The sequence below is a fragment of the Plecotus auritus genome (genome assembly GCF_963455305.1).
Source record: "Plecotus auritus genome assembly, chromosome: 4".
Lineage (NCBI taxonomy): Eukaryota > Metazoa > Chordata > Mammalia > Chiroptera > Vespertilionidae > Plecotus > Plecotus auritus.
The window spans coordinates 91,399,178-91,425,327 of record NC_137775.1 but is presented as its reverse complement, the minus strand read 5'-3'; the positions used below and the strand labels follow the sequence as shown (position 1 = coordinate 91,425,327).

The 26,150-nt window shown below is 42.0% G+C and overlaps 1 protein-coding gene across 15 annotated transcripts in view; it reads left to right on the top strand.

The window, feature by feature from the left end:
• Positions 1 to 1,696: 1,696 nt before the first annotated feature.
• Positions 1,697 to 26,150, top strand: part of UBR2 (ubiquitin protein ligase E3 component n-recognin 2) — a 133,521-nt gene continuing 109,067 nt past the window's right edge. For 6 of the 15 annotated variants that reach the window (XR_013960306.1, XM_080663177.1, XM_080663181.1 and 3 more), the window contains exons 1-2: positions 1,732 to 2,142; positions 12,051 to 12,310. Coding sequence is in view for 14 of the 15 variants with exons in the window: in XM_080663177.1 (XP_080519303.1) it covers positions 2,065 to 2,142; positions 12,051 to 12,310 (338 nt within the window). In the remaining variant the exon portion in view is untranslated. Of the gene's footprint in view, positions 2,143 to 12,050; positions 12,311 to 26,150 lie in introns of all 15 variants that reach the window. The other 9 variants (XM_080663178.1, XM_080663183.1, XM_080663185.1 and 6 more) reach the window with 3 other exon arrangements.

Genomic DNA, 26,150 nt, shown 5'->3' with positions numbered 1-26,150 from the left:
TGAGCCATGCTGGCTGGGCCAAAAATCTGTATCTTATCAGGATCTCCAAGCGTTTCTGGTGAATGCTCAAGTTTGAGAACCACTGCCTTAGATGTACATATTGGGAGAAAGAGAAAGATTAATAGCAAACATCCAATTTGAAAATTTAGAAAAGTAACATTAAAATCAATCCAAAAGTAATAGAATTAAAAAAAATAATGTTAAGAGCATAAAATTATTTGCAATCTATGTATTTTACTGTCTTTAATTCTGTGTTAGGACCCTCAGAAAGATATTAGCTTTGCTTCTGGATTGTAACAATCCCAATTTTCTGCCAGGTTCATCCTGACTAGGCAGTGTATCAGTGTAAGAAAGTTGGGCAAAGAAAAAAGTAATACCCAGAAGAACATTTGAAGAGATCTCATTCTAGATATCTATGCAGATGTATGCATACATTTTTCTGGATAGAATCATAAGAAAGTATTAAAAATTCTTTTCTTTGGGGAGAGGTACTTGGGGTAAGAGGAGTAGTTTTTATTTTTTCTTTAAAAATATTTCTATTGAGTTTAAATTTCTAACCTTATACATATATTACTTATTTTTAAAAGTGATAACAAGGCTTATTTGGACTATGAGGTTTTGGGTAATTTTTATTTCCTTTAAAAAAACTTGGTTAATATTATAGTATTGTTAACAACGACAAAACAACAAAAACATGTCCCAAGCCTGGACTGAGTCAGAACTTTTTTTCCCTAATGTAATTCACAATCTCCTTCTGAGAATAAACTAGCATACCTGATAAAATGTGTAAGCAATTACTTGATAAATCTAAGGGAATTTAAGACTTGTTCTAAGAAACCCATTCATTCCAACTGTCAGTCAAATTCGTGTCTCTAACCAAACATAATTTTATTTTGTGCCTAATCTAATGATTATCTATTTCTGTAAAACATCTCTATCAAGAGTAAATCTCTGAATTGGCTTGGTAGACTCCTTTTCCTTTGCAGCAAGACTTGTAATAAATTCTGATAAGTGGTCATAACTAACTTGCTTGGAAATGTTTCCTTTAAAATAGTATTTAAACATGTTGTAAAACCTTCAAACACCTGGTAATGTTCACCCCCGTTACTAAAGGATGGAATTATAAATGACAGGGTTATAGAACTATAGGAATAGAATGTAATCCATTCACTAATTGGACGAGTATTCGAGCTTTGAAAAGTACTTAAGTGTCTACCAAGTGCCAGGTACTGTTCTAGAATCTGCCCATACAAAAATGAACAAATGGGATTGGGAGAATAAAACTACAGTTCTCACAATATCATGCTCTTCTGCCTCTTTCCAAGTGGGCACTTCTTTTTTCTTTTTTTAAATATATTTTTATTGACTTCAGAGAGGAAGGGAGAGGTAAGAGAATCATTGATGGGCTGCCTCCTGCACTCCCCCAACTGGGGGATGGAGCCCCGGTGCTTGTGCCCTTGACCGGAATGAACCCAGGACCCTTCAGTCCGCAGGCGGAGGCTCTATCCACTGAGCAACCGGCTAGGCCTAGGGCCAGGTGGGCGCTTCTTGTCAATTTTCTCTTCCCATGATTCTTTTGTGCAGGGAAGGCCCGCCCACTCACCTGCCCTTTGCTTAATCTCGTTAGCAGACGGACTACAACTCCCACAATGACCCTGTGCCTACCCTATAAGGGCACAATTCTCCAAGGCCTAGCGAGGGATGACTACACTTCCCAGAGAGCTTTGCTTCCGCTCTCGGGTGGTATTGCCCCTTTCCCAGTCCGGGACGCGGTGGAAGCGAGCGACAGTGCCAGGCCCGTACTGTTCCGTGCCCTTCTCCAGAGCAGGGACGAGGCAGTGACTGGACTCGGGCGCCGAGCCCGGCAGGGAGCGCCGGAGGCCACGGTCCCTCTTGTCCTGCTCCTTCACGCTACTCTCCGTCTTCTACGCCCGCAGCCGCCTGGACGGCTCGGGACCGACTGCCCGGGGCAGGGGTGGCGAGCTTGGCCACCGGGCTGTAGCGAGGCCGCTGCCCTTGGGGCGGCGGCAGCGGCGTCAGCGCTGGGGAGGAGGACGAGGGAAGATGGCGTCGGAGCTGGAGCCGGAGGTGCCGGCCATCGACCAGAGTTTGCTGGAATGTTCGGCTGAGGAGACCGCGGGGGTGAGTGCCGGCCCGGGCGGGACGTCCGGCCCTCGCAGGCCAAGCCCCGTGGGAGGACCGACTCCCGGAAATCCCGGAGTGGCCCGGCTCTCCGACCTCCCCGAGCGGGGAGTGGCCCCTTCCCTTACCACTTTATTCTCAAACAGCCCCCAAGGCTCCTCTGTGCACCGGCCACCTTTTACGTTCCCCTCCTGCCCAGAACCAACAGTTCTTCATCGTTCCTCCTTCCCTCCAACTCCCATTAAGCCCCCAACATAAGGGCCTTTGACCTTTATGCCAGGTCTTCGAGAGCGAAGGAAAGCGTCTTCTTGGTGTTTTGGGTGTCATCGCCCTACTTTCTCTACTTGATTCCGTTTCTTGAGATGAGCGGGGCATTGGCTCGTTGTGCGAGTCCCTACTTTGTTCCTGGGACTGCCCTGAGCACTAAGGGATGCAAACGATACTGTTCTCCCTCTCTCTCCTCTTCAGTGCGTTTTCACACGGGTTTGGTCCGTCCACAGTGTTGATGAATGTGCGGAAAGTAGTGTTTCGACATGTTTACTGAGTGTGAGAAAGTAGTGGTGGAGGCTGGGAGATAAAAAATAACAATTTTTCTAGGAGTTGGGGTAGTTGGGTGGAGAACAAACGTTATGTAACTTTGAGAGAGCAGCTTTCAACAAACAAGTTAATAGTGTTAGGTTTGGCCATAGTATAGTGGGAACAGTTATGCCCCAAACTTAAACCATCCAAACCCAGGATTGTACTGAAACCGTAATATGAATGTGTTCGTGTGGGTAGCAGAGTTGTAAGACGATTTCGTCAATAAGCTCTTTGGCATCTTGCTTCAAGGACAGGGAACACCCATTAGAGCAGATTGTCCGGAATGATTATGAATGGACCAAAACATCCCAGGCCCCACCTCTAAGGCCTTCAATTTAGAAAGCTAACGTCAACAACCTGAATGTTAGAAACAAAATTTTAGCAGAGCACTGTGGGGCTGTTGCTCATTGAATTATTTTGGGTGAATTGAGGAGGACACTGAAGTCAGAGTGGATGGAATACATGACAGGAGTAGTAGAGGTGAAGAGTTTAAAGAAATACATTGTTGAATGGTAAGTGTTTGCTTTTTTTTTTTTAACCCACTTGTTTTGTCTAGGCAGTTTTCATTTCTGCTTAATACTACAACCACCAAGGATTTTCAGCCCCCATTGGCCTTTCATTTATCAAAGAGATTTGAAAAAGAAAAAGCAGTGTTACAAGTAAACAGTAAAATGGTCATCATGATTTTCCATCTCCATGTCATCTTATCATTATCCATATTGATAACTAATCTGGTATTTACCTCAAATTAATATTTTCTTTTACTCCCACTCAATTTAGGGTCTGTTGGCCCAGTATTACAGGCTATGTACTCTATTTTCCCAGTCTTAAAAGTACAAGCTACCAAGTAGATTAGAGCTTCAACTTGTTGAGGTTACTAAGGAAGCCAGTTATAAAACCGGTGACAGAGACAAACTAAAACGAATTAATAAAGTTTTCTCAGGTGAGAAGTAAATTTTAGAGAGGGCAAACAAGTTCAGAAAACAGCTATTGCAGCCTTTAGACCTCTGATACTACAGTTTGTTGGGATCACATCCATTTGAAATTACTTAATAAGCACTAGTGTCATCTTTCCCACACTTTATTTATGCATAGCTTCTCCTATTATGAGATCACTATTTGTGATCTCCCATCTCTCCTAAATAGTATGCTTAACAAATAAAGCATGTAAGTGCTATCTTCAATAATTTTACGTTTAGGATATTAAAGAGGCCCTCCCTTCTCAGTCTTCTCTTTTACTTGGTAGAACTGACTCCATAAGTATCACTTTCTCAACACTTTTTGAGTCTGCTATGTTGCATGCTCCACTGATCCTATCTAATAAAGAAGGAATATGCAAATTGACCATCACGCCGTAACAAAGATGGCTGCGCCCACAGTGGAGGCAGGGATTCCGTAACACAAGATGCCTACAGCAGAAGCTGAGTTCCCTTAATGAGCAATCAGCAAGGACCTGAGGCTGCATGGCGCTGGGCCGGGGCAGGGGACCTCAGGCCACGCCCCCTGCCCTGGCGCCAGGCCGGGGGACCTCAGGACGCACCCCCTGCACACCAGAGCTTGACAGGGGGGCCTCAGGCCATGTCCTCCGCCTGGCAGAGCTTGATGGGGAACCTCATCGCGCACTCCCTGTCCGGGTGCCAGGCCAGGGGACCTGAGGCCCCACCCCCCGCCCAGTGGGGCTTGACGGGGACCTTAAGGCATGCCCCTTGCCCTGGCCCAGGCCAGGGGACCTCAGGCTGTGCACCCCGCCCTGGCTCCAGGCCTGGCAACCTGAGGCCACGCCCCCCACCCAGTGGGGCCTGATGGGGGTGGGGTGGGCCGGGTCTAGATCTAGTCCAAGGGGGTTGGAGCCAGCCGGGTCTGAGTCAATTTCGAGGCACACATGGGTGGGCGGGGACTTGACTCTGGTTCCAGTGGCACGCCCCAGACTCTGACAGGAGGAAGATTTTCATATATATTTTGCTATTTTTCTTTCATTCCGACACTTCTATTATAAAGAAAGGGCAAATAGCAATATTTCCTCTAATTAATTCCCTTTTAATGTGCACGAATTTCGTGCACTGGGTCACTAGTTTGATTATAATATGTTCCAATGGATGATCATGATTTAAGAAGTACATATATTTTCCCTAAGTATAAAAGAAATACATATTCATTATGGCTATTTTTGCTTTAAAATTTTTAATTTTCATATATAATTCAAATGCATAGTTCAATTTAATGATGTTTACTATATTGACAGAGTTGTACAAACATCACCACAATCAATTGAGAGCATTTTCATCACCTCCAAACAGAAATCTTATGCCCATTAGCTGTCAATCCCCCTTTTCACCTAAACTCCCAAACTCTAGGCAATTTCTAATCTGTTTTTGGTCTCCATAGATTTTCCTATTCTGGAAATTTCATATAAATAGAATGGTACAGTATGTTGTCTTTTGTTTATGGCTTTTTCACTTAACAATGTTGTAAGATTTGCATTGTAGCATATATCAATACTTCATTCCTTTTTATTGCAAAGAAATATTTTGTTGTAAGCATATACCATACTTTCTTTATCCATTTATCAGCTGATGGACATTTGGGTTGTTTCCACTTTTTGGATATTGTGGATCCTGCTACTATGAGCATTGTGTACAATTTTTTTGTGGGGACATATGTTTTTATTTCTCTTGGGCTTTTATCCAGGAGAGGAATTGCTCTGTCACATGATAATTCTGTGCTTAATGTTTTGAGGAACCTCCTAAATTGTTTTCCAAAGTAGCTACATCATTTTACATTCCCACCAACAGAATATGAGGGATGTGGATTTCTCCACATCCTGTCAGCACTTGTTACTGTCTTTTTTATTACAGCCATCCTGTTGGGTGTGTTTTGATTTGTATTTCCCTATGACTCATGATGTTGACCATCTTTTCCTGAGTTTTTTGGCTGTTTGTATATCTTCTTTAGAAGTTTCAGTTCCTATCGTTTGTGTATTTTGAAATTAGATTTTTTTGTCTTTTATTATTGTGTTTGTATATTATTTTTATTTGTGAATGCTTTTACTTCATTTTTACAACTCATAATATGATTTGTTTAAATAATTTTTAATAATTTATAGTCCAGAAAACTCCATTTCAGGACTAGCATTTGTCGTTTTACAATTAATTTACACGTTGGTTATCCTCGCTTGAAAGCAAAATCAAATAGGGGTAAAGGATGCAGTTTTAATTGGGTATAGAATAATAATTAAATAATGTAATAAAAAGCTAATCTCTAGGGAATCTTTCATTGTTGTGTTTGTAGTTGCTCTCTATCCCCAGGCTTAAAGGTAGCATTCAAAAAAAGGAAAGCTCTTGGAAACATTGTCATAACATGTTTACTTTAGTGGAATGAGTTGACAGTTTCTTTACTTCCCTATGGAGGGCTCCTAATAAGATAGTGTTTATTACACTGTTGTGCACATTGGTTTGACAGCCACAAGTGTCTGAAATAAAGGCAAATTAACATGCAGCCAAATTAGAAATCTCAATAGTTTTTCATGTTAAACACTTACATAATCAGCTTATGTTAGTGAGAACTAATATGAAAAGCTGTAAATTTTATTCTTTAGAGAAATACATGAGCCGTTATTTTGAAAGGCACCCAGAAAGTTTTTTCTTCCTGCTCACTTTCTCTTTGCAACTTCCCCCCACCCCCAACCCCCTTTTAATCTATGCTGTTGCAAGTCATTGATTCAGTATCTCTGGTATAGAAGTCTCATGTGAAGGTAGTTTGCTTTATATATTGTTTAAATTAAAAACATTAAAATGCCTGTAAAGGATCGCTAATCTGTTGCATGGTTTTGAATTTGGAATATATGCCTGCCTTTTTTTTTTTTTTTTTTTTTAATGTTTTTATTGATTTTAGAGAGAGAGAGAGATGCCCTGACCAGGAATCAAACCAGCGACCCTTTGGTACAAGGGACAATGCTCAACCAACTGAGTCACACCGACCAGGGCTATGCCTGCCTTTCTTGAATCAGATTTTATATCTTTTTAATAATTTAGAATAATGTATGATAAATAATATTTAGAATGAAATGCTTATTAATAATATATATTTAATTATATATTAATTAATATATTATTAATAATATATATTTAATATGTTTTTATTGATTTTATAGGGAGGGAGAAAGAGAGAGAAAGAAACATTGATGTGAGAAACACCAATTGGCTGCTTCCTGCATGTGCCTACTGGAGATTGAGCCTGCAACCTAAGCATGTGCCCTGACAGGGAATCAAATCTGGGACCTCACAGTCCATAGGGTGACGCTCAACCAACTGAGCCACACCAGCCAGGGCTGCAAGCGAAGTTTTAAGAGAAATAGGAACATAAAAATAAAAACAAAAGTTGCTTTTAAAACAAAATCTTTAAATGTGTTGTAAATTAAGATTGCCTAAAGCATAATTTTTCAGGGTCATGGAGGTGAATTCTTTGAATATTTTTTCAATTACAGTTGACATTCAATATTATTTCCTATTAGTTTCAGGTATAAAGTGTAGTGGTTAGACAATTATATGATTTATGAAGTGACCTCCCCCCAACTCCCTCCCACCCTCCTTAATTCTAGTACCCACCTGGGAATCCATTGACTCTTAATGCTTAATTTTTCATTCATAAACAGTAAATTGCTTAGGATAATTTGTCTCTATATTCATATTTTAAATAGAGTTTACTAGCAATGGGTGGAAAACTAGACATTTATCCTTGAATGTAACCCAAAAAATGGTTTTTTAGTTCAAAGAATTAGATTCTAGTTTGCCTTTTAATTAATTTTAGAGAAAGAAAAAAACACATATTGATTTATTGTTCCACTTATTTATGCATTCACTAGAGGCCTGTCGCACAAAGATTCATGCAATAGGCCTTCCTTCCCCTGGCTGCCGGCACTGGTTTTCCTCCAGCACCTGGGACCCAGGCCTTTGCTCCGGTCGCAGCGGAGAAGCCAAGCCTCGAGGCTTCTCCACTCCGGCCGCAGTGAGGCTTGGATTCTTCGCTCTGGCCACAGCAGAGAAGCCAACCCTTGAGGCTTCTCCACTCCAGCTGCAGCGGAGAAGCCAAGCCCCTTCCTTCAGTCTTCAGTCTTCAGTCGTCTTCAGTCTTCTTCAGTCTTCAGTCTTCAGTCTTCGCTTGGGCTGGAGCCTTAAGTCTTCTTTGTTGGGTTAATTTGCATACTCACTTCTGATTGGCTGGTGGGCGTCATGCAGGTACAGTCAGTTTGCATATTTCTCTTTTATTAGTGTAGACTAGTGGCCTGGTGCATGAAATTCGTGCATGGCAGGGGGGGGGTGGTGTCCCTCAGCCTGGCCTGCACCCTCTCCAATCTGGGACATCCCCCTCACAATCCGGGACCACTGACTCCTAACCGCTCACCTACCTGCCTGCCTGATCGGCCCTAACAACTCTGCCTGATGGCCGCTCGCCCCTAACCGCCTCTGCCTTGGCCCCGCCACCATGGCTTTGTCCGGAAGGATGTCCAGAAGGTCTCCTGGAAGTTCTCCCGGTCTAATTAGCATATTACCCTTTTATTAGTATAGATCAGTGGTCGGCAAACTCATTAGTCAACAGAGCGGCAAACTGCAGCTCGCGAGCCGCATGTGGCTTGCGAGCCGCAGTTTGCTGACCACTAGTATAGATTGGTTGCTTCTTGATATGCCCTAACTGGAGATAGAACCTGCAACCTTGGTGTATTGGGTAATGCTTTAACCAACTGAGCTACCCCAGCCAGGGCCTTAACTTTTTTTTTTTCTTGTCACTTTTATAATTACTGAAGTATGTATATAATTTTTATTTAGAACTACTGCTCTAAAGGGAGAAAGAGCCCAGCCACGTGGCTCAATTGGTTGAACGTAGTCCCATGCACTGAAAGGTTGCAGTTAGGGCACATACATGGTTGCTTGCAGGTTTTATCCCCAGGCAGGGAGCATATGGGAAGCAACCGATTGTTTCTCTCTCACATCGATGTTGTTGGTTTTTTTCTCTCTCTCCCTTTCTCCCTTTCTCCCCCTTCCTCTTGTTAAGCATGTCCTTGGATGAGGATTTATAAACAAACAAATAAATGGAGACAAATTCTTAAACCTGTGGGATTGTCTCTCAAGAAATGCTGTTATTTTAAGAGTAATTTAGTCTCTTTCCTACCTGCATAAAGCTTCCATACAGGCCCTTAACTTATGAACAGGTTTTTTACATTTTAGTAAGCGTTCTCTGCAATGTGAAATTGATTAGAAGGTTAATATATAACACTTCCTGAATACTTAAAATCTCTTTCTATATGTTATTTTTGGAAGGAAGTGGGCTGAAGATTGTACTAATAGTTAAAATGAAGATCTTATACTGTTGTTTTATGGTGTTAGACATCACTTGAACATAAAGTAGTATGGAGAACAAATAAACATACCAACTCAATTGGCAGTGGAGACAGGGGTAAGTGACAGAATACAGGGAAAAGACTTCAGGAAATAGAAAGGGAACAGAAAGGAAGTGGTTTGAAGGATGCTTTACCTAGGGCTTATTTGGTTTAGTTTTTAGAGTCTGCAGGTCTGGATCTGCTCTATCTTTGTTTTCATTGAAATCATATAAAGTCTTTCCACAACATTAGTGTAATGTGACAGTAAGTAGTGTAAACATACTTATAATCATTCAGTTAGCAGATTTTACTAAATGCTCACTGAGGCCAACTTTTGTTTTAGACCTGGGGGTATATGGAAATGGGAGATGGGGGAGAGGAACGGATTAAGAAGGCATCTTAGAAAAAGTGAAACATAAGCTGAGATATGAAAAATGAGTAGAAAATAGCCTTATATAGCAGAGAGAGGAGCCAATATGGGTCTGGAGGAGAAGACCGGAGAGTATTGATACAAGGCAAGGACGTTGTAAATCATCTTAGGGGAGTTGACTTGATTCTCAGTACAAGGCGAAGCTGAATTTTTCAAGACTCACTCTGGTAGTGAGGTTGGGAAATGGACTGTAGAGGGGTAAGAGGTGTGGAGATCACCATTTAAGACATTGTTGCACTAATTCTGGTGAAAGATAGGAATAGGGGATTTGGACTAAGTTAGTGGAGTTAATGCTTCTGGAAATGGAGAGAAAGAAATGGATGGGTTCAATAAAGATTTAAGAAGCCCAATGGACAAGACTTAATTGGACATTGTGGTGAGAAAGAGGAATATTTTCAGGGTTATTTTGGTTTGGATATCTACGTATATGCTGGTATCTAATATAGGGAAGTAATGGCAATATCAGGGTTTTGGAGGGTGTGGGGTGATCATTAGTTCAGTTTTGGACATGTTGAGTTGGTATCTGAAAGGTAAAACTCTGTTTCTTCTTTTTCTCTCTACACTTACACCAATACTCTGGCTGCCCAATGTGTGTGTGTGTGTGTGTGGGGGGGTGCTCCCCACACCAAGCAGTTCTGTAATTCTTTGAGATACCAACTGGGTGGCTTACAATTCAATTCAATTCTGACATTATACACCTAGAATAAGCATTAGATCCTACAGATTAAGGGCTCAGTCCCACAAGACTTCCTGCTTCACCACTGTCCTCAAGTTATCCACAACTTTGTCTGAGTTGACTACAAATCAGGAGTTTGCATGATCCTTTCTTTGTATTCAATCATTTGGTAAAACATTTAGTTTATTTATTAGACTAGAGGCCCAGTGCATGGATTTGTGCACCAGTGGGGTCCCTCAGCCTGGCCTGTGCCCTCTCGCAATCCAGGATCCCTCGGGGCATGTCAGAGGTCCAGTGCACAGATTCGGCCCAATCCCCGAAGGCCAGGCCGAGCGACCCCACTGGTACACGAATCCGTGCACCGGGCCTCTAGTATGCATGTAAGATCTTTGGTTAATCTCTTCCCGCCCCCCCACCCCCCGCCCTTCCCTCTGAGATTCATCAGTCTGTTACATGTTTCCATGCCTGTGTGTTGAACGTCTGCCCCCTGGTGGTCAGTGCACATCATAGTGAACGGGTGAACGGTTGCTTAGGCAGGCTTTTATATATATAGATTATTGGTTTATTTTAAAATTATAGAACTCAGGAACAGCCAGATGGAAGAGATGCATAGAGCAAGGTATGTGGAAGGGATGCGGAGCTACCATGCCCTGTGCCTGCACCTCTGTGTGTTTACTAACCCAGAAACTCTGAAAGCCAACATTTAGGGGTTTTTATGGAAGCTTTGTTATGTGGGCATTATTGATGAAATCATTGCCATTGACTCAGCCTCCAGCCCTCTCCCCTCCCAGAGTTGGAGGTGGAGACTGTAAGTTTCAACCTTCCAATCACTGGGTTGGCTCCCCTGGCAACCCACTCCTCAAAGGGGCTTGTGATAAATAACAAAAGATACTCTTTTCACCTTTATCTCCCTTATGAAATGTGGGACTCCTGCTGTAGATTTTGGGTATAAAGTGGGCTAAATGCTGGTACACTTCTCTAGTGAGGTCTGTAGATTGGAAATTTCAAAAGTTTTATTAGAGATCTGCCAGGAATGGGAAAAAGGATAAATACATATTATAAATAACAATACCACAGTACCTGTTAGCTATCAGTATAATTATCACAGGTAGTTGAACATAAAAGTTTAGGAACAAAAAAGTGGCTGATTTTGGTTTGTTTCTTTCAGGGAGAAGAAAGAGGAAAAGGCATATAGTGAGGTTGATCAGGGAAAGAAGCCAAATTGGTGAAACAAAGTTTCTTATGGACTGATATTCATGAGTGGTATATCATCTCATATTAATCAATCAGAAATATAACTAATGTAATATAACTATTGATGTTCACTACATGCTGTTCCTGTCGGCAAACGGATAAAAATAATCCAAATCACAGCCATAATATCAGGGTGATCACTTCATAAGGTATATAAATGCCTAATCACTATATTGTGACCTGACACTAATATAATGTCTGTCGAATGTAATTGAAAATAATTTAGGAAATAAATTGAAAAAAATTTTTTGAACAAAGCATTAGAAATGAATGGGCTCACTGGCTAGTGATTTATATGATAATTGGTGTGGTCATTTTCCTGTACTGCCTACAGAAGATTGCTTCTAGAGTTGAGGAAGAAGGGCTCCTTTCACTTTAATTTTGCTTTCACTTTCAGTAGAATCCTAAAATAGTTTGGATTTGGTTTTAAATTTTGCCCTTTTTAGAAAGAAGACATACAGTGATGAGTGTTATCAACAAAATAATTTATAAGACTCTTACCATTATTTTTGTACCTAAAAGAAAATAGAGTAGATTTATTCAAATTAGTTTATTGACATTGTTTAAAACTTCTTTTCTTTTTTCTTTTTTTACAGAAATGGCTGCAGTCTACTGACCTCACTAGAGAAGTGTACCAGCATTTAGCCCACTATGTACCCAAAATCTACTGCAGGGGTCCCAACCCTTTTCCACAGAGAGAAGACATGCTGGCACAGCTTGTCTTATTGGGACCAATGGAATGGTACATTTGTGGTGAAGATCCTGCATTTGGATTTCCAAAACTTGAACAAGCAAACAAACCTTCTCATCTTTGTGGTCGTGTTTTTAAAGTAGGAGAGCCTACTTACTCTTGCAGGTAAAATCATTCTCTTTATAAAAGGCTCTTGTTTTTACTTGACTTTTTTTCCCCCTGAAAACATATCTTTGTTTTTAAATTATGAAGTATAATGTGTGGTGTGTGTGTGTACACAGCAAGTATATGCAGTGTAATAAGTAATTATGAAACAAACATTCATGAAATTATTTTCCAGGTCAAGAAGTAGAAGAACATCACCAGCATCCTAGAAACCCACTGTATGCTTTCTTCCTACCCCATAATTAACTGCTATCTTGACTCTTGTAATAATCACTTTCTTGCTTTTCTTTTTTTAAAAAAAATATATTTTTATTGATTTCAGAGAGGAAGGGAGAGGGAGAGAGAGAGATAGAAATATCAGTGATGAAAGGATCATTGATTGGCTGCTCTTGTATGCCCCACACTGGGGATTGAGACTGCAACCCAGGCATGTGCCCTGACTGGGAATCGAACTGTGCCTCCTGGTTCATAGGTCGACGCTCAACCACTGAGCCAAACTGACTAGAGTGGTCCTTGCTTTTCTTGATCATTTTTCAGTTACAGTGATTCTTTTTGATGTTCATATTATCCCAGATCTGTGGAAGCCTCATCACACTAGCATCTTTATCCTTCTTACATGCCTTCATTAGTGTTTGAATACTCCTTTGATTTCTCCACAGCCCACTATTTATTACTCTGACCCATATGCAGAATCATGTTACCGACCAAACTGGATCTGAATGCTCAGTAGTTGCCAGCAAAAAGATGATTTTATGAGAAGGAACTTTATTGTGAGCCAGCAAGCAAGGACAAGTATATAATCCATATTTATTAGGGGAAATCATGCACTAGCATCAAAGTAGATTTAGTCATTGCATGTGTAGGTAGAGACATGCCAGCGCTTGTGCACTTAGGAAACATGCTTAAACATACATTAAATGATGGAAAAATCGCTGCAAATCTACCTCTGGGTGGAGATTTTCGTGTTTTAATGAGGAAAGTTCATGTGGAGGTCACTGAAGGGTTCTTCAGGCTGCTCCAGACAGTCTCAGGAGATTTTAGCTGGTTCACCCCCTGGTCCTGCAGAATATCCTGGGCTTGATCATGAAAAACATTAGTAGCAATCATCAACATCAGGGATTGTATAGGTATGGATAAACATCTGACTAAGTTTTGGTCTTTCTGTGAAACTTTCAGCAAACTTTAAAGTAGCGTTACATAAACCTTATAAATTTTAGAGTGATCTAATCAGGGTTACAGGTTATTCGAGGCAGAGTTTCCTTTTAGTTGGGAATGGTAGTTAGGAAGCAAGATATGGGTGTACAGGTACCTACTGCTACAGGATGACTTTTTTTTTCTTTTTTAAAAATTTCTTGTTTTATATTGAGTATGTAAGGGTAGAAGGTAGAGAGGAAAGTGCTCATCTCCTTTATGACTTTCTATTCCTATTTGTCAGAACTAATCATTGTTAACATTTTACTATGTATCCCTCTAGAAAGTTTATATGCATATGCAGGCATATATATCTATACTAGAGGCCTGATGCACGAAATTTGTATAAGGGGCTCGGCCCTCGCAGCCCCTGTGGCTTCCCTCAGCCCTCACAGCCCTGGAAGGTCGTTCGGCTGTCCGGTCTAATTAGTATATTATGCTTTTATTATTATCCTAATATATAAAAATCCAGGGCCCATAATGTCCAAAACGACCGAAGGCTCGACCAACCAGCAGTCAGTTTTACAGTCAGTGCTGGGTTGCTGTGGTGACCCAGCACTGACTGCCACCGCTGCCAGCACAGTGACCCAGCACTGACTGCCGAGGGGGCTGGGGATCAGGCCCGGAGAGAGGCCTGGAGAGAGAAGCAGGGTCTTATCCGTAGCCTCCATGGCAGCTGTTCAGCCCTTACCTCACTCTTTCTCTCCAGGCCTGGCCAGCAGCTGCACCTCTCTTTCTTTCCGGGCCTCTGCGAGGGCTGCTGATCAGCCCTGCCTCTCTGATCAGCCGGAAATAGCCCCAGAGATGCTGACTGGCATAGAAACCGACCAATCAGAACCAAATCTGGATGAACTGTGAGGAGCCAATGGGTGCCTAGGAGGCGGAGCTTTTGACGCCGACTGGCATAGAAACCGACCAATCAGAACCTAATCTGGGTGAACTGTGAAGGCAGAACCTAAGGTGGGGGCTGAGGAGGGGTTTTAAGGGCAATAGCTGTTTGGTATAGGTGTAAGAAAGCGGTTCAATTTTTTAATGACCAGTTTGGCAGTATAGTGCATATGGCTGGCTATCAGTCCAGATACAGGGATTATGTATTTTTGTCTGCCAAGAACATCTCCTCCTGCTGAAAAAGGCTTACCACGCCCCCCCCCCCCCCATTTAAGCAATCCTATCCTATATAATCTATACTAATAAAAGGGTAATATGCTAATTAGACCGGGTTGACCAGCCATCTTCCGGATGTCTGACTTCCTTCTGGACAAAGCCATGGTGGTTGGGGCTGAGGCAGAGGCAGTTAGGGGTGATCAGGCCGGCAGGAGAGGGCAGTTGGGGATGAGATCAAGTCGGCAGGGGAGGGCAGTTGGGGGCGAGATCAGGCCATCAGGGAAGGGCAGTTGGAGGCAATATCAGGCTGGCAGGGGAGGGCAGTTGGGGGCAATCAGGCCAGTAGGGGAGGGCAGTTGGGGGCGAGATCAGGTCGGCAGGAGAGGGTAGTTGGGGGCGAGATCAGGTCGGCAGGAGAGGGTAGTTGGGGGCGAGATCAGGCCGGCAGGGGAGGGCAGTTGGGGGTGAGATCAGACCAGCAGGGGAGGGCAGTTAGGGGCGATCAGGCAGGTAGGCAGAGAGGTTAGGGGCAATCAGGCAGCCAGGCAGGTGAGCAGTTAGGAGCCAGTGGTCCCAGATTGCAAGAGAGATGTCCACAGGGATTGGGCATAAACCGGCAGTCAGACATCACCCAAGGGGTCCCCGATTAGAGAGGGTGCAGGCTGGGCTGAGGGAACACTGCCCCCCCCATGCATGAATTTCGTGCACCGGGCCACTAGTAGATATATAAAAGGCTAAGCAACCGACCGGTAGCTATGATGCACAATGACCACCAGGGGCAGATGCTTCGACTGGTAGCTGTGACATGCACTGACCACCAGGGGGCAGACACTCAACACAGGAGATGCCGAGCTGCAGTGACTTGGCAATAGCGGTTCTTGGGTAATGCACCTCGGAACCAGAGAGGAAGGAGCCCGATTCCGGGATTTGTCACCCGAGAACCACCCTCTCGCAATCTGGACACCTCGGGGGATGTTGGAGAGCCAGTTTCGGCCAAATCCCCACAGGCCAGGCCAAGGTAGACGCCCTTCAAGCTGCAGTGCCACCGCAGGTGCTGCCAGCCAGGGAGGGACCACAGGAGGTTGGCTCCAGGGTGTGTCCGGCCCATCTCCCGCCCTGCCGGCCACCTTCTAATTCATTTCCTTTCAATGTGCACGAATCCGTGCACTGGGGCACTAGTGTAAATATAATTATCTTATACATACGTATGTACAAACATACATACCAAAGGGAGTATCCTATCTAATAAAAGAGTAATATGCAAATTGACAGTCACTCCAACACACAAGATGGCCACCAAAATATGGCCTGCAGGGGAGGGCAGTTGTGGGCGATCAGGCCAGCAGGGGAGGGCAGTTAGGGGTGACCGGGCCAGCAGAGGATGGCAGTTGGGGGTGACCAGGCCAGCAGAGGAGGGCTGTTGCGGGGGAACCCAGGCCTGCATGGGAGGGCAGTTGTGGGGGGACCAGGCCTGCAGGGGAGGGCAGCTGGAGGGGACCAGGCCTGCAGGAGAGGACAGTTGGCGGGGGACTAGGCCTGCAGGGGAGGGCAGTTGTGGGAGATCATGCCAGCAGGGGAGGGCAGTTGTGGGCAATCAGGCCAGCAGAGGAGGGCAGTTGGGAGGGACCAGGCCTGCAAGGGAGGACAGTTGCGGGGGGGGAACCAGGCCTGCAGGGGAGGGCAGTTGGGGGGACCAGGCCTGCAGGGGAGGGCAGCTGGAGGGGACCAGGCTGGCAGGGGAGGGCAGTTAGGGGCAATTGGGCTGGCAGGGGAGCAGTTAGGCATCGATCAGGCTGCCAGGCGAGTGGTTAGGGAGTGATCAGGCTGGCAGGCAGAAGCGGTTAGGGGCAGGCAGGCAGGCAGGCAGGCGAGCAGTTGGGAGCCAGTAGTCCTGGATTGTGAAAGGGATGTCCGACTGGCCATTTAGGCCCGATCCCACTGGGGAGCAGTCGGACATACCTCAAGGGGTCCCAGATTGGAGAGGGTGCAAGCTGGGCTGAGGGACAACCTCCTCCCCCCCACCCCCCGCACGAATTTCGTGCACCGGGCCTCTAGTGTTATATATACTGGGCTAAATTTTCCTTTCTCTGATTAACAAAATATTGACATCTGTTCATATCAGCTGATATAACCAGATAATCCATTGTGTGGATGTACTATTAATAGAGGCATTGTATAACATTTTTTTCTATAAAACTTCTTGTAATTTGAGGGAAGGCCTCTGAGTATCTGTGGTCATCTTTATCAGTATGGTTAGAATACCAATAGAGATAGACTGTTAGACCTCATTTTTTGTCTGTCTTTACAAAAACATCTTTGAGTCCTTAATTGATATTTGGAGCAATAGAGCTAGTTAGCTCTCATGATTTACAGATGAGGAAACTGAGGTTCATTTGTTTCAGTAATGTCTTTTGTAGCCAAAGGAATCAGTTTCAAAGCATGTCTTTTAATTTTCAATCTGGAGCATTTCCTCCATTTTTCTTTTACTTTCATGATCTGGACACTTTTGAAGATCACAGGCCAGTTATTTTGTAAATGTCTGTTAATTTGGCTTTGTCTGATATACTTAATGATTAAAGTCAGATTGTATCTTTCACAGAAATATCGCAGAAGTCACCTGTTCTCATTGTACCCTATCAAGTAGCATATGATTTTATTTGTTTGGTAACTGGTGATGTTAACTTAGATCACTTGATTAAGGAGATGCTGTAAACTTCACTGTAAAGTTACTCTTTCACCCTCTGTAATCAGTAAGTATTTTGTGGGGAGGTATTTTGAAACTACTAACTATCCCGTTTCTTATCATACATTCAATTTATTCATTTATTTATATTAGTATGTATTCATGGCGTCCCATTATTCTTGTGCTCAAATTTTTTAGGAGGCCCTTCAAAGCTGTCTTCTTTGTTATTTTTCATGTCCCTATCATTCTCTGAGCAATTCATTTTTCTATCTGACACAAGATGTTTGTGGCACATTTTGGAATTTTCCCTTCCCCAGCCCTGAAAGCAAACATTTCTCCAAGGAGCCTGGTTTCTTTTTAGTAGAGACTGGTGTTTAGAAATAAGGTGTGCTTGTTACTGAGGGTATGCTACTAATCCCAGGCCCTCTCAGTGGATCTGTATCTGTAGATATATATTGAAAGAGTTACTGAAGACCATACATTTACAGTGATCTCTTTCCAATTCCAGTCCAACACCACAATATTCTTTCTCATTTTCTTCCTTTGCATATTTAAAAGTCCCTTCTGATGAGCATGATTCCCATCCTAAAAATACTTATTTGATCATGGTATGTAACCATTCTCTTGCTGCTGCTGCCGCCGCCGCCGCCACCACCCAGCTCTGCATAGTTGCCCTCTTTTACCCCATTTGAACTTTACACTCTGTGCTTGGCCTTGGTGGCTTTCCTCACATTCCTTGTTATGGCAGATATAAAATAAGTCTTACTTTAAAATGCATGGTCCTTAATTCAAATCTGGCCTTTCTGTTATCTCAGCTGGATGTCTATCTTGATCAGAATTCCAAAGTTTGTTGTTTTAATTCTTTGCTGTTTAAAGTATTACATATGTCTCCTTTTTCCCCCATTGACCTCTCCCCAGCCATTCCCACCTCCCAGCACATGCCCTCACCCCCCCTACTGTCTGTGTCCATGGGTTATGCTTATATGCATGCATACAAGTCCTTTGGTTGATCTCTTACACCTCCCACCCCCTGCCTTTCCTCTGAGGTTGGATAGTCTGTTCGATGCTTCTATGTCTCTGGATCTATTTTTGGTCATCAGTTTATAAATGTGAATTTATCTTTCTTTGACTGACTTATTTCGCTTAGCATAATGCTCTCCAGGTCCATCCATGCTGTTACAAGTGGTAAGAGTTTCTTCTTTTTTACAGCAGCGTAGTATTCCACTGTGTAGATGCAACACAGTTTTTTAATTCACTCATCAGTTGATAGGCACTTAGGCTGTTTCCAAATCTTAGCTATTGTAAATTGTGCTGCTATGATATAAGGGTGCATATATCCTTGCTGATTTTTGTTTCTGATTTCTTGGGATATATTCCTTAAAGTGGGATTACTGGGTCAAATGGGAGTTTCCAAAGTCTTCTTGCTAGATTTCTCTGTAGCTCTCTCAATTCCATAGCAGCCACTCTCCAGTAAACTTAGAAAGTGTCTCCCTATGCATGTGTAGCCCAACCATCAGCTAAGAACTCATTCACTGGTGACCCCCACATAGACTTCTGCCCCTACCTGCCCCCATCCTTCACACATTCCATCTTTCTGGTATCCTGACCCTCAGCTATTTCACCTGCCCCAAACTCTGATCTAGCCTCAGCTAAGCAGAACCTTCCTGCTCTGCTTAGACTCTAGTTTATTGTGCCCCAGGTGGGATTTACCCCCTCAGTGAGAGCAGGGCCATTATGGGGCTCAGCTCATGAATTTCCCTTCTCTTAGTTATTGCATCCTGGTGCTGCCTGTTCAATGCCTGGAAGTAGTTGCCTCATGTATTCATCTAGTTTTATGGTTGTGTACAGTGGGAGAGTTAGCTCAGTACCAGTTTTCTGTCATAATCAGAAATGGAAATCCCACAATTTATTTTAACAGTGGAAGTTGTTTAAGTTTGTTGAGCACCTTCTAGGTGCTAAATTCAATGCTAATCTTTCTATATACTCACATTTAATCCTTCTATAAACTTCTTAGGAAAGGGGCGCAGAATAGTTTAAGGGGACTTCCTGCAGTTATGAAAATTGAAACTAGAGCTCTCTTACTCTAAAAGTCCATGTTTTTCTTTTTTCATTTTACCTTTTTTTTGAATCTCACATATTGGTCCATTGAATTTTTCACTTATTCTCAGTAAAATGAGTAAAAAACTGGAGAAAAAGACTGAGTTATTCTTGTGGCTAAATTTATTTAGTTCCTAAATTCTGAGAGATATTCTTTATTGTTAAAATATTAGTATATAAAATAAAGATAATTTGGTAGTTTTGTTTTGTTTTTTAATGTTCTTGCAAAAAAAAATTTAGCAGCTCCCTTTTTTTGTTCATTCTACTCGTCCCTGAAACTCTGAAATACAGGAACTACTACATAGTAAGGACATGGACTCCTAACCAGAAAATCAAGTTGCATTGCAGTACTATTTTCTGTACCATGAAGAATATTAAATAAAACTCATAATTAGGCTGGAGAAAGAGCTTTTGGTGACAGAATTGTGGACTTGGCCTGAGTTCCTTTTTCCCTCATTATCTCATTAGACCACTCAATATGCTGTTTCCCAATTGCAGATGTTTGGCACATGTAATAGTGCCTCATACTCATTAGGTGTTCAGCAAATACTTGTTGAGCAAATGCCTGTTATATTGTTCAAAATACAGAGGACAGTTTAAAAGATGTTATTTTGCTGTTCCTACTTTAGTTAAATTGCGTTCGTATTCCTATTTGTTCCACATTTCCATACTCATTTAGTGGCAATATCGTATTTATTGTAAATCAGCTACTTTCTAGGACTAATTAATAGTTATTATATACAGGACATTTTTCCATTCTGAATATGTAAGATTTTTTTAAGCCAGATACTTGGTTTTCAGATAAGATATTGAGCCATGAGTAATATCAGAGGGGTAGAGATAGTTTTGTTCCTTTTCTGTCTGGAAATATAAAGCTCTAATATGGAAGAACCACTTAATTCCAGTAAGAAGAATTGTTTCAGTTTTTTACTATTTTTTGTTGTTAATCCTACATTGATTTTTAGACAGAGTGGAAGGGAGGGAGAAAGAGAGAGAAACATCGATGTGAGAGAGACACATCAATTGGTTGCCTCACACATGCACCCCAATTGGGGCCAGGGATTCAGCCTGCAACCCAGGTATGTGCCCTTGACCAGAATTGAACCTGGGACGCTTCAGTCTAAGAGCCGGCACTCTACCTACTGAGCCAGACTGGCTAGGGCTTCTTACTTTTTAAACACTTGATTTTTTTTTTTTTAACAGAGTTCTATTTTTAAACTGTTTATTTTTAACATGAATAGTCCAGAGGTTAAAATCAGTGCTGTGTTAGTTTAAAAAGTATTAGTTACCTTTAATTGTGGAGGTGATACATGAATGAAATTTTACTGTGCATATTGTAATTGTGGCTTTTTTGTCTTCATTTAACAATTTGTCTTGGAAATAGCAATCTGTCAATATATATAAATCTATATTCTTTTTTCTGCTGTGTTTTCATAGTAAAGACAAGCTATAATTTATTTGATTGCTCTATTAATCAAGTCAGAAATGGGCAATATCTAAGCTTTTCCCCCCTATAGCAAATAGTGCTGCAAAGAACACCCTGTACATAAGGGGTGGGCAGAAGTAGGTTTATAGTTATAGTACAAATAATACAATCAATAAATAATAATACAAGAATAAACTTTCACGTACTCACAACTGTAAATCTACTTTTGCCAACCCCTGTATTTGTACATGTTTCAGTATTTTTCAAAGTAAATACCTAGAGGTAGAATTTCAATGCTATGTGTTGTCACTGTGGCCTTCAATATATTGGAAATTTCCCTTATTTACCCTAGTCTCTAACCTGGGAAAATGAAAGTAAGTTGTTGGTGATATTTCCTAGATAATCTGGTGTGGATTCCTGTAATTGTCTAAAATGAGTCGTGATCATTTGCTTAGAGATTTGTTGATCATTTTTATTAATTCTGCACCAGTTTGGTTCAGGATCAAGCATAGAATTACATAGGTACAACCTCAACTTTACATGCATGCTTTTGTCTAGATGTTAGGAAATAGTAGAACTAAAATAGATTACTATGGGAATCCTTTCAAGTGTGGAAACTCGGATTTATATTACCAAAATTTTTGTTGTTGTTGTTTTAGGGGAAATTTATGCATTTCGAAAGACACAAATTTAATTGTACATTTTTAACAATAGTTAACCTCATGTAACTCATGTTCTATCAAGATATAGAACATTTCCATCTGACTAGAAATTTCCTTGTTAACAGGTTCAGCCTCTACATAATCACTAGTGTTTGATATTTTCCCTTTAGATTAGTTTTGCCTGTTCTAGAACTTCATAAAAATGAAATCATATTATTTTTGTTTTTGCCTTGCTTTTAAATGTCTATCAGATTTACCCACAATTATGATCATTAGAAATTGGTTCCTTTTTTAATTGATGAGTGTTAGTCCTTTGTATGAATGTACTGTAATTGCCCATAATTCATTGTCCTGTTGATAAACATGTGGGTTGTTCCCAGTTTGAGGCTATCATGAACAAGGCTTCTATGACCTTTTGTTTGAACAACTCATTCTCTTTAGTGCAAATTTTTAAAATTTAAAGGAAAGAAATATGATAATTTATTTCATAATTATATTAGCTTATGCTAATATTTTAAGTGCAACACCCTATATAATAAAAGCCTAATATGCTAAGTGTCCAGTCATCTGTTCAACCAATCGAAGTGTAATATGCTAATAATATGCTAAGGCTGCTCAACTACTCGCTATGACATACACTGACCACCAGGGGCCAGACAGTCGACCAGTCGCTATGACATGTACTGACCACCAGGGGGCAGACGCTCTGACTGGTAGGTTAGCTTGCTGTTGGGGTCCGGCCAGTCGGGACTGAGTTAGATGGGCCGGACATGCCCTGGAGCCTTCCCGCAATCCCTCCCCAGCTGGCCAACCTCCCACTTCCCTCCCCAGCCTTGATCGGGCACTGGTGGGGTCCCTCAGCCTGGCCTGCACCCTCTCGCAATCCAGGACCTCTCGGGGGATGTTGGGGAGCCCATTTTGGCCCAATTGCGCAGGCCAGGCCAAGGGACCCCACTGGTGCACGAATTCGTGCACTGTGCCTCTAGTATTAAAGTATTAGGCATTATTATTCTGCATATATTATTATATGCCAAATAACATAAATCTTGCATTATTAAAAATCTTCAGCTTTTCATGACACATTTTAGGAATATAAAGACACTATTACAAGATAGGTCTTCTAGACTGGAATCTCATATAGTGAACACTATTAGCAGATACATTAGTTGCTGGCTATGAGCATTTGTAAACAAGTCTTTTTGTGGACATATGTTTCATTTTTCATGTATTAATCCCTACAAATGGAGTTGCTCAGTCAAAGGGTCAGGTATGTGATGATCTTAATAAGAAACTGCAAAACTTTTTCCAAAATGTTTTTTTGGTCCCACCAATAATGCATGAAAGTTCCACTTGTTCCATATCCTCACCAACATTTGATGTCTTTTCATTTTTAACCATTCTATGTAGTGGTATCTCATTATGGTTTTAATTTTCTTTTTTAAAATTCTCATCTGAAGACATGCTTTTTTAGAAAATTAATTTTAGAGAAAAAGGGAGAGAAATATTGTTATGAGAGTGAAATATCAATCAGTTGCCTCCACACATGCCCCCACTGGGGATCGAACCCATAACCTTTCAGTGTTGGATGACACTCCAACAAACTGAGCCCCACTGGCCAGGGCATGGTTTTAATATTACTTCATCCTGATGACTAATGATGTTGGTGGAATTTTACATGTGCTCATTGCTCATCATCTGACTTCCAAAGTTCAAGTCTTTTGTCCATTTTTTTTTTATTGTTTGTCTTTATTGAATTTTGGAATTCTTTGTATATTCTGGGTACAAGTCCTTTGTCAGACATTTCTGTGAATTTTTTCTCCCAGTCTGTGGCTTGCATAATATGGTATCTTTTGATGACAGAAGTTTTAAAATTTTGATGCAATTCATTTTACCAATCTTTTGTGATGATCGTATCCTGTGTTTCAGAAATGTCTGCCTTCTCCCACATGGCAAAGATATTCTCTCTGTATTGTCTATAAACTTTGAAATTTTAGATTTTATGTCTGGGTCTATGATCCATTGCAAACTAATTTTTTAGTGTATCCTTCATTTCTGACTGGTTCTTTTTTTATGATTTCCATGTCCTTTTTTATGATGTTGAAGTTCTCACTAAATTCCTTGAGCATCCTTATAACCAATGATTTGGTCTCTGCATTTAGTAGATTTCTCATCTCCATTTTATTTTTCTGAGTTTTGTTCTGTTCTTTCAATTGGGACATGTTTGTGTCCTCATTTTAGCAACCTCTCTGTGTTTGTTAGTTATTAGGTAGAGCTGTTATGTCTTCCAGGCTTGGTAGAGTGGCCTTATGTAGTAGGTGTTCTGTGGGGTCAAATGGCACAGCCTCCCAGTGCACCCAAGGTGGGCACTCCAGATGCTTTCCTCCCCACCCTGTGGACTGTGTACCCTCCTATTGTAGTTGAGCCTTGACTGCTTTTACCACTTTAATGGGAAGGATTGACCCCCAGACTGATCAGCTGGAAGTACTGGCTGCAACAGATCAGCTGTGCAGGGGCCCACCCCACAGTATAGGACTTATTTCAGCGGGGCTCTGAGTCTGCCCATTGAGTACATCTCATGGAAGTGGCTGGGCATCTTCAATGTGGTCTGAAGCTGTCTACCAGGTGCACTTGCTCTGGGGCCTCCTGGGAGGTACAGGCCAAGGTCAGGAGGAGAGGCTAAGCTGCAAACTAAGGCCAACTGCTGCTAGTGCCTGTTCTGGGGTCACTTAGCAAGAGGCATGGGGCACGTTCAGGCCAGATGCTGCTTGTTTGAGAGATTGTAGGAAAGTCAGAAGCATGAGTCAAGACAGGCCATTAATATGGAAAAGCCACTGGAAACAGCATATTTGGGCCCAAAAGTTGTGTGGCAGGATCTCAGGAAATCACCAGGGCAGGGCTAACAGTGTTAGCCAGGTTGATGAAAACTCAGATATGGCTCCCACTGCTGGCTCTGTGGAGAAAGGCTTAGGAAAGAAACAATGGCCTCTGTCAGCACTTGTCTGGGTGAAAGCCGCCCCTCCCCCTGCATCCTGATGCCATACAATTCAGTTCCTCCTCGAATGTCCCTGGTGCCCTTTGAGCTGCCTTAGTGTTAGAGCTCAAGTGGGAGTGAGTTCAAGCAAGTCTGAGTGCAGTCCCTTTTAGAGGAACTGCCTGGGACTCCATCAGCCCTCCATCTCCCTCAGCCTCAGTTCCCACTGGTTTTTACAGCCAGAGTAACAGGGACTTCTTTTCCTGGCACTGGAAACCTGGGCTGGAGGTAAGGTGTGGGGCTAGGTCCCCTTACTCCTCGAGGGCATCTTTGCAGCTGAAATACCCCTCCTGATTTTTATCCACCACACGTGTGTGTGGGACCAGTCCATCATGCATCTCTGCCCCTCCTACTGGTCCCTATGTGGCTTCTTCTTATTCCTTAGTTGTAGGATTTTTGTTTAGACTTCAGGAGGATCTCAATGATGGTTCTGTAGTTTATTTGTAATTTTGATGTGGTGTGAGAACTGCATTTACCTATACCTACCACCATCTTGACCGGAATCTCTTAACATGTTTTTTTATTCCTTGTATTTCCTCTTCATGGGTAGTTGGGCTTAATTAAATTTTGTTATGTGGTTGGCGAGTCATTGCATAATTATTAATGTGTAACTTTTTAATTTTTCATGCCAAGAAGCACATGATGCTTGGCTACTTTTGTTTTGTTGAGATTGATCGGTGGGTTTATGTACCTGGCATAGGCAACCATTACTTGATGTTTTAGCAGTCACTATTACTTGTTGCTTATATCAGCAATTTTCAACCAGTGTACTGCAAGAATTTTTAAACCATGCATTAACTGACTATTTAGTCAGGGACCCTGACGTCTTTTCCCTTAGATTGTCAAATTTTTAAAAATGACAACAGTCTGGCCAGTGTGACTCAGTGGTTGAGTGTCGACCGAGGAACCAAGAGGTCAACTGGTTCAATTCCTGATCAGGGCACATGGCCCAGGTTGCAGGCACAATCCCCAGTAGGGGCCATGCAGGAGGCAACCAATCAGTGATTCTCTCTCATGATGTTTCTCTCTTATCGATGTTTCTATCTCTTTATCCCTTTCCCTTCCTCTCTCTCAAAAAAATAAAATAAAATTAGCTCTGGCCAGTTTGACTCAGTGGATAGAACATCAATCTGCAGGCTGAAGGGTCCCGTGTTCAATTCTGATCAAGGGCACATGGCTGGGTTGCCAGCTCGATCCCCAGTGGGGGGCATGCAGGAGGCAGCCAATCAGTGATTCTCTCTCATCATTGATGTTTCTGTCTCTCTTTCCTTCTCCCTTCCTCTCTGAAATCAATAAAAATATAAATAAATAAGTAAATAAATAAAATGACAACAGCCAAGACAATAGTCATCCAGTGTAAATGAATCAAAATTATACCTAATTTTTTGTCAGATTGATAAAAAAAATATATTTCTTGGTGTGCCACAGAATTTTAGTGATTAGTTTATGCATGCCATGAGATGAAAAAAGTTGAAAATCACTGGTCTGGATCATTATTTTATTAGGAGGTAGCAAAATGGTGACATTCTAACTTATCATTTCTTTTTCTTTTTTAAAAAATATGTTTATTGATTTTAAAGAGAGGAAGGGAAAGGGACAGAGGGATGGAAACATGAATGATGAGAGAGAATCGTTGTTTGGCTGCC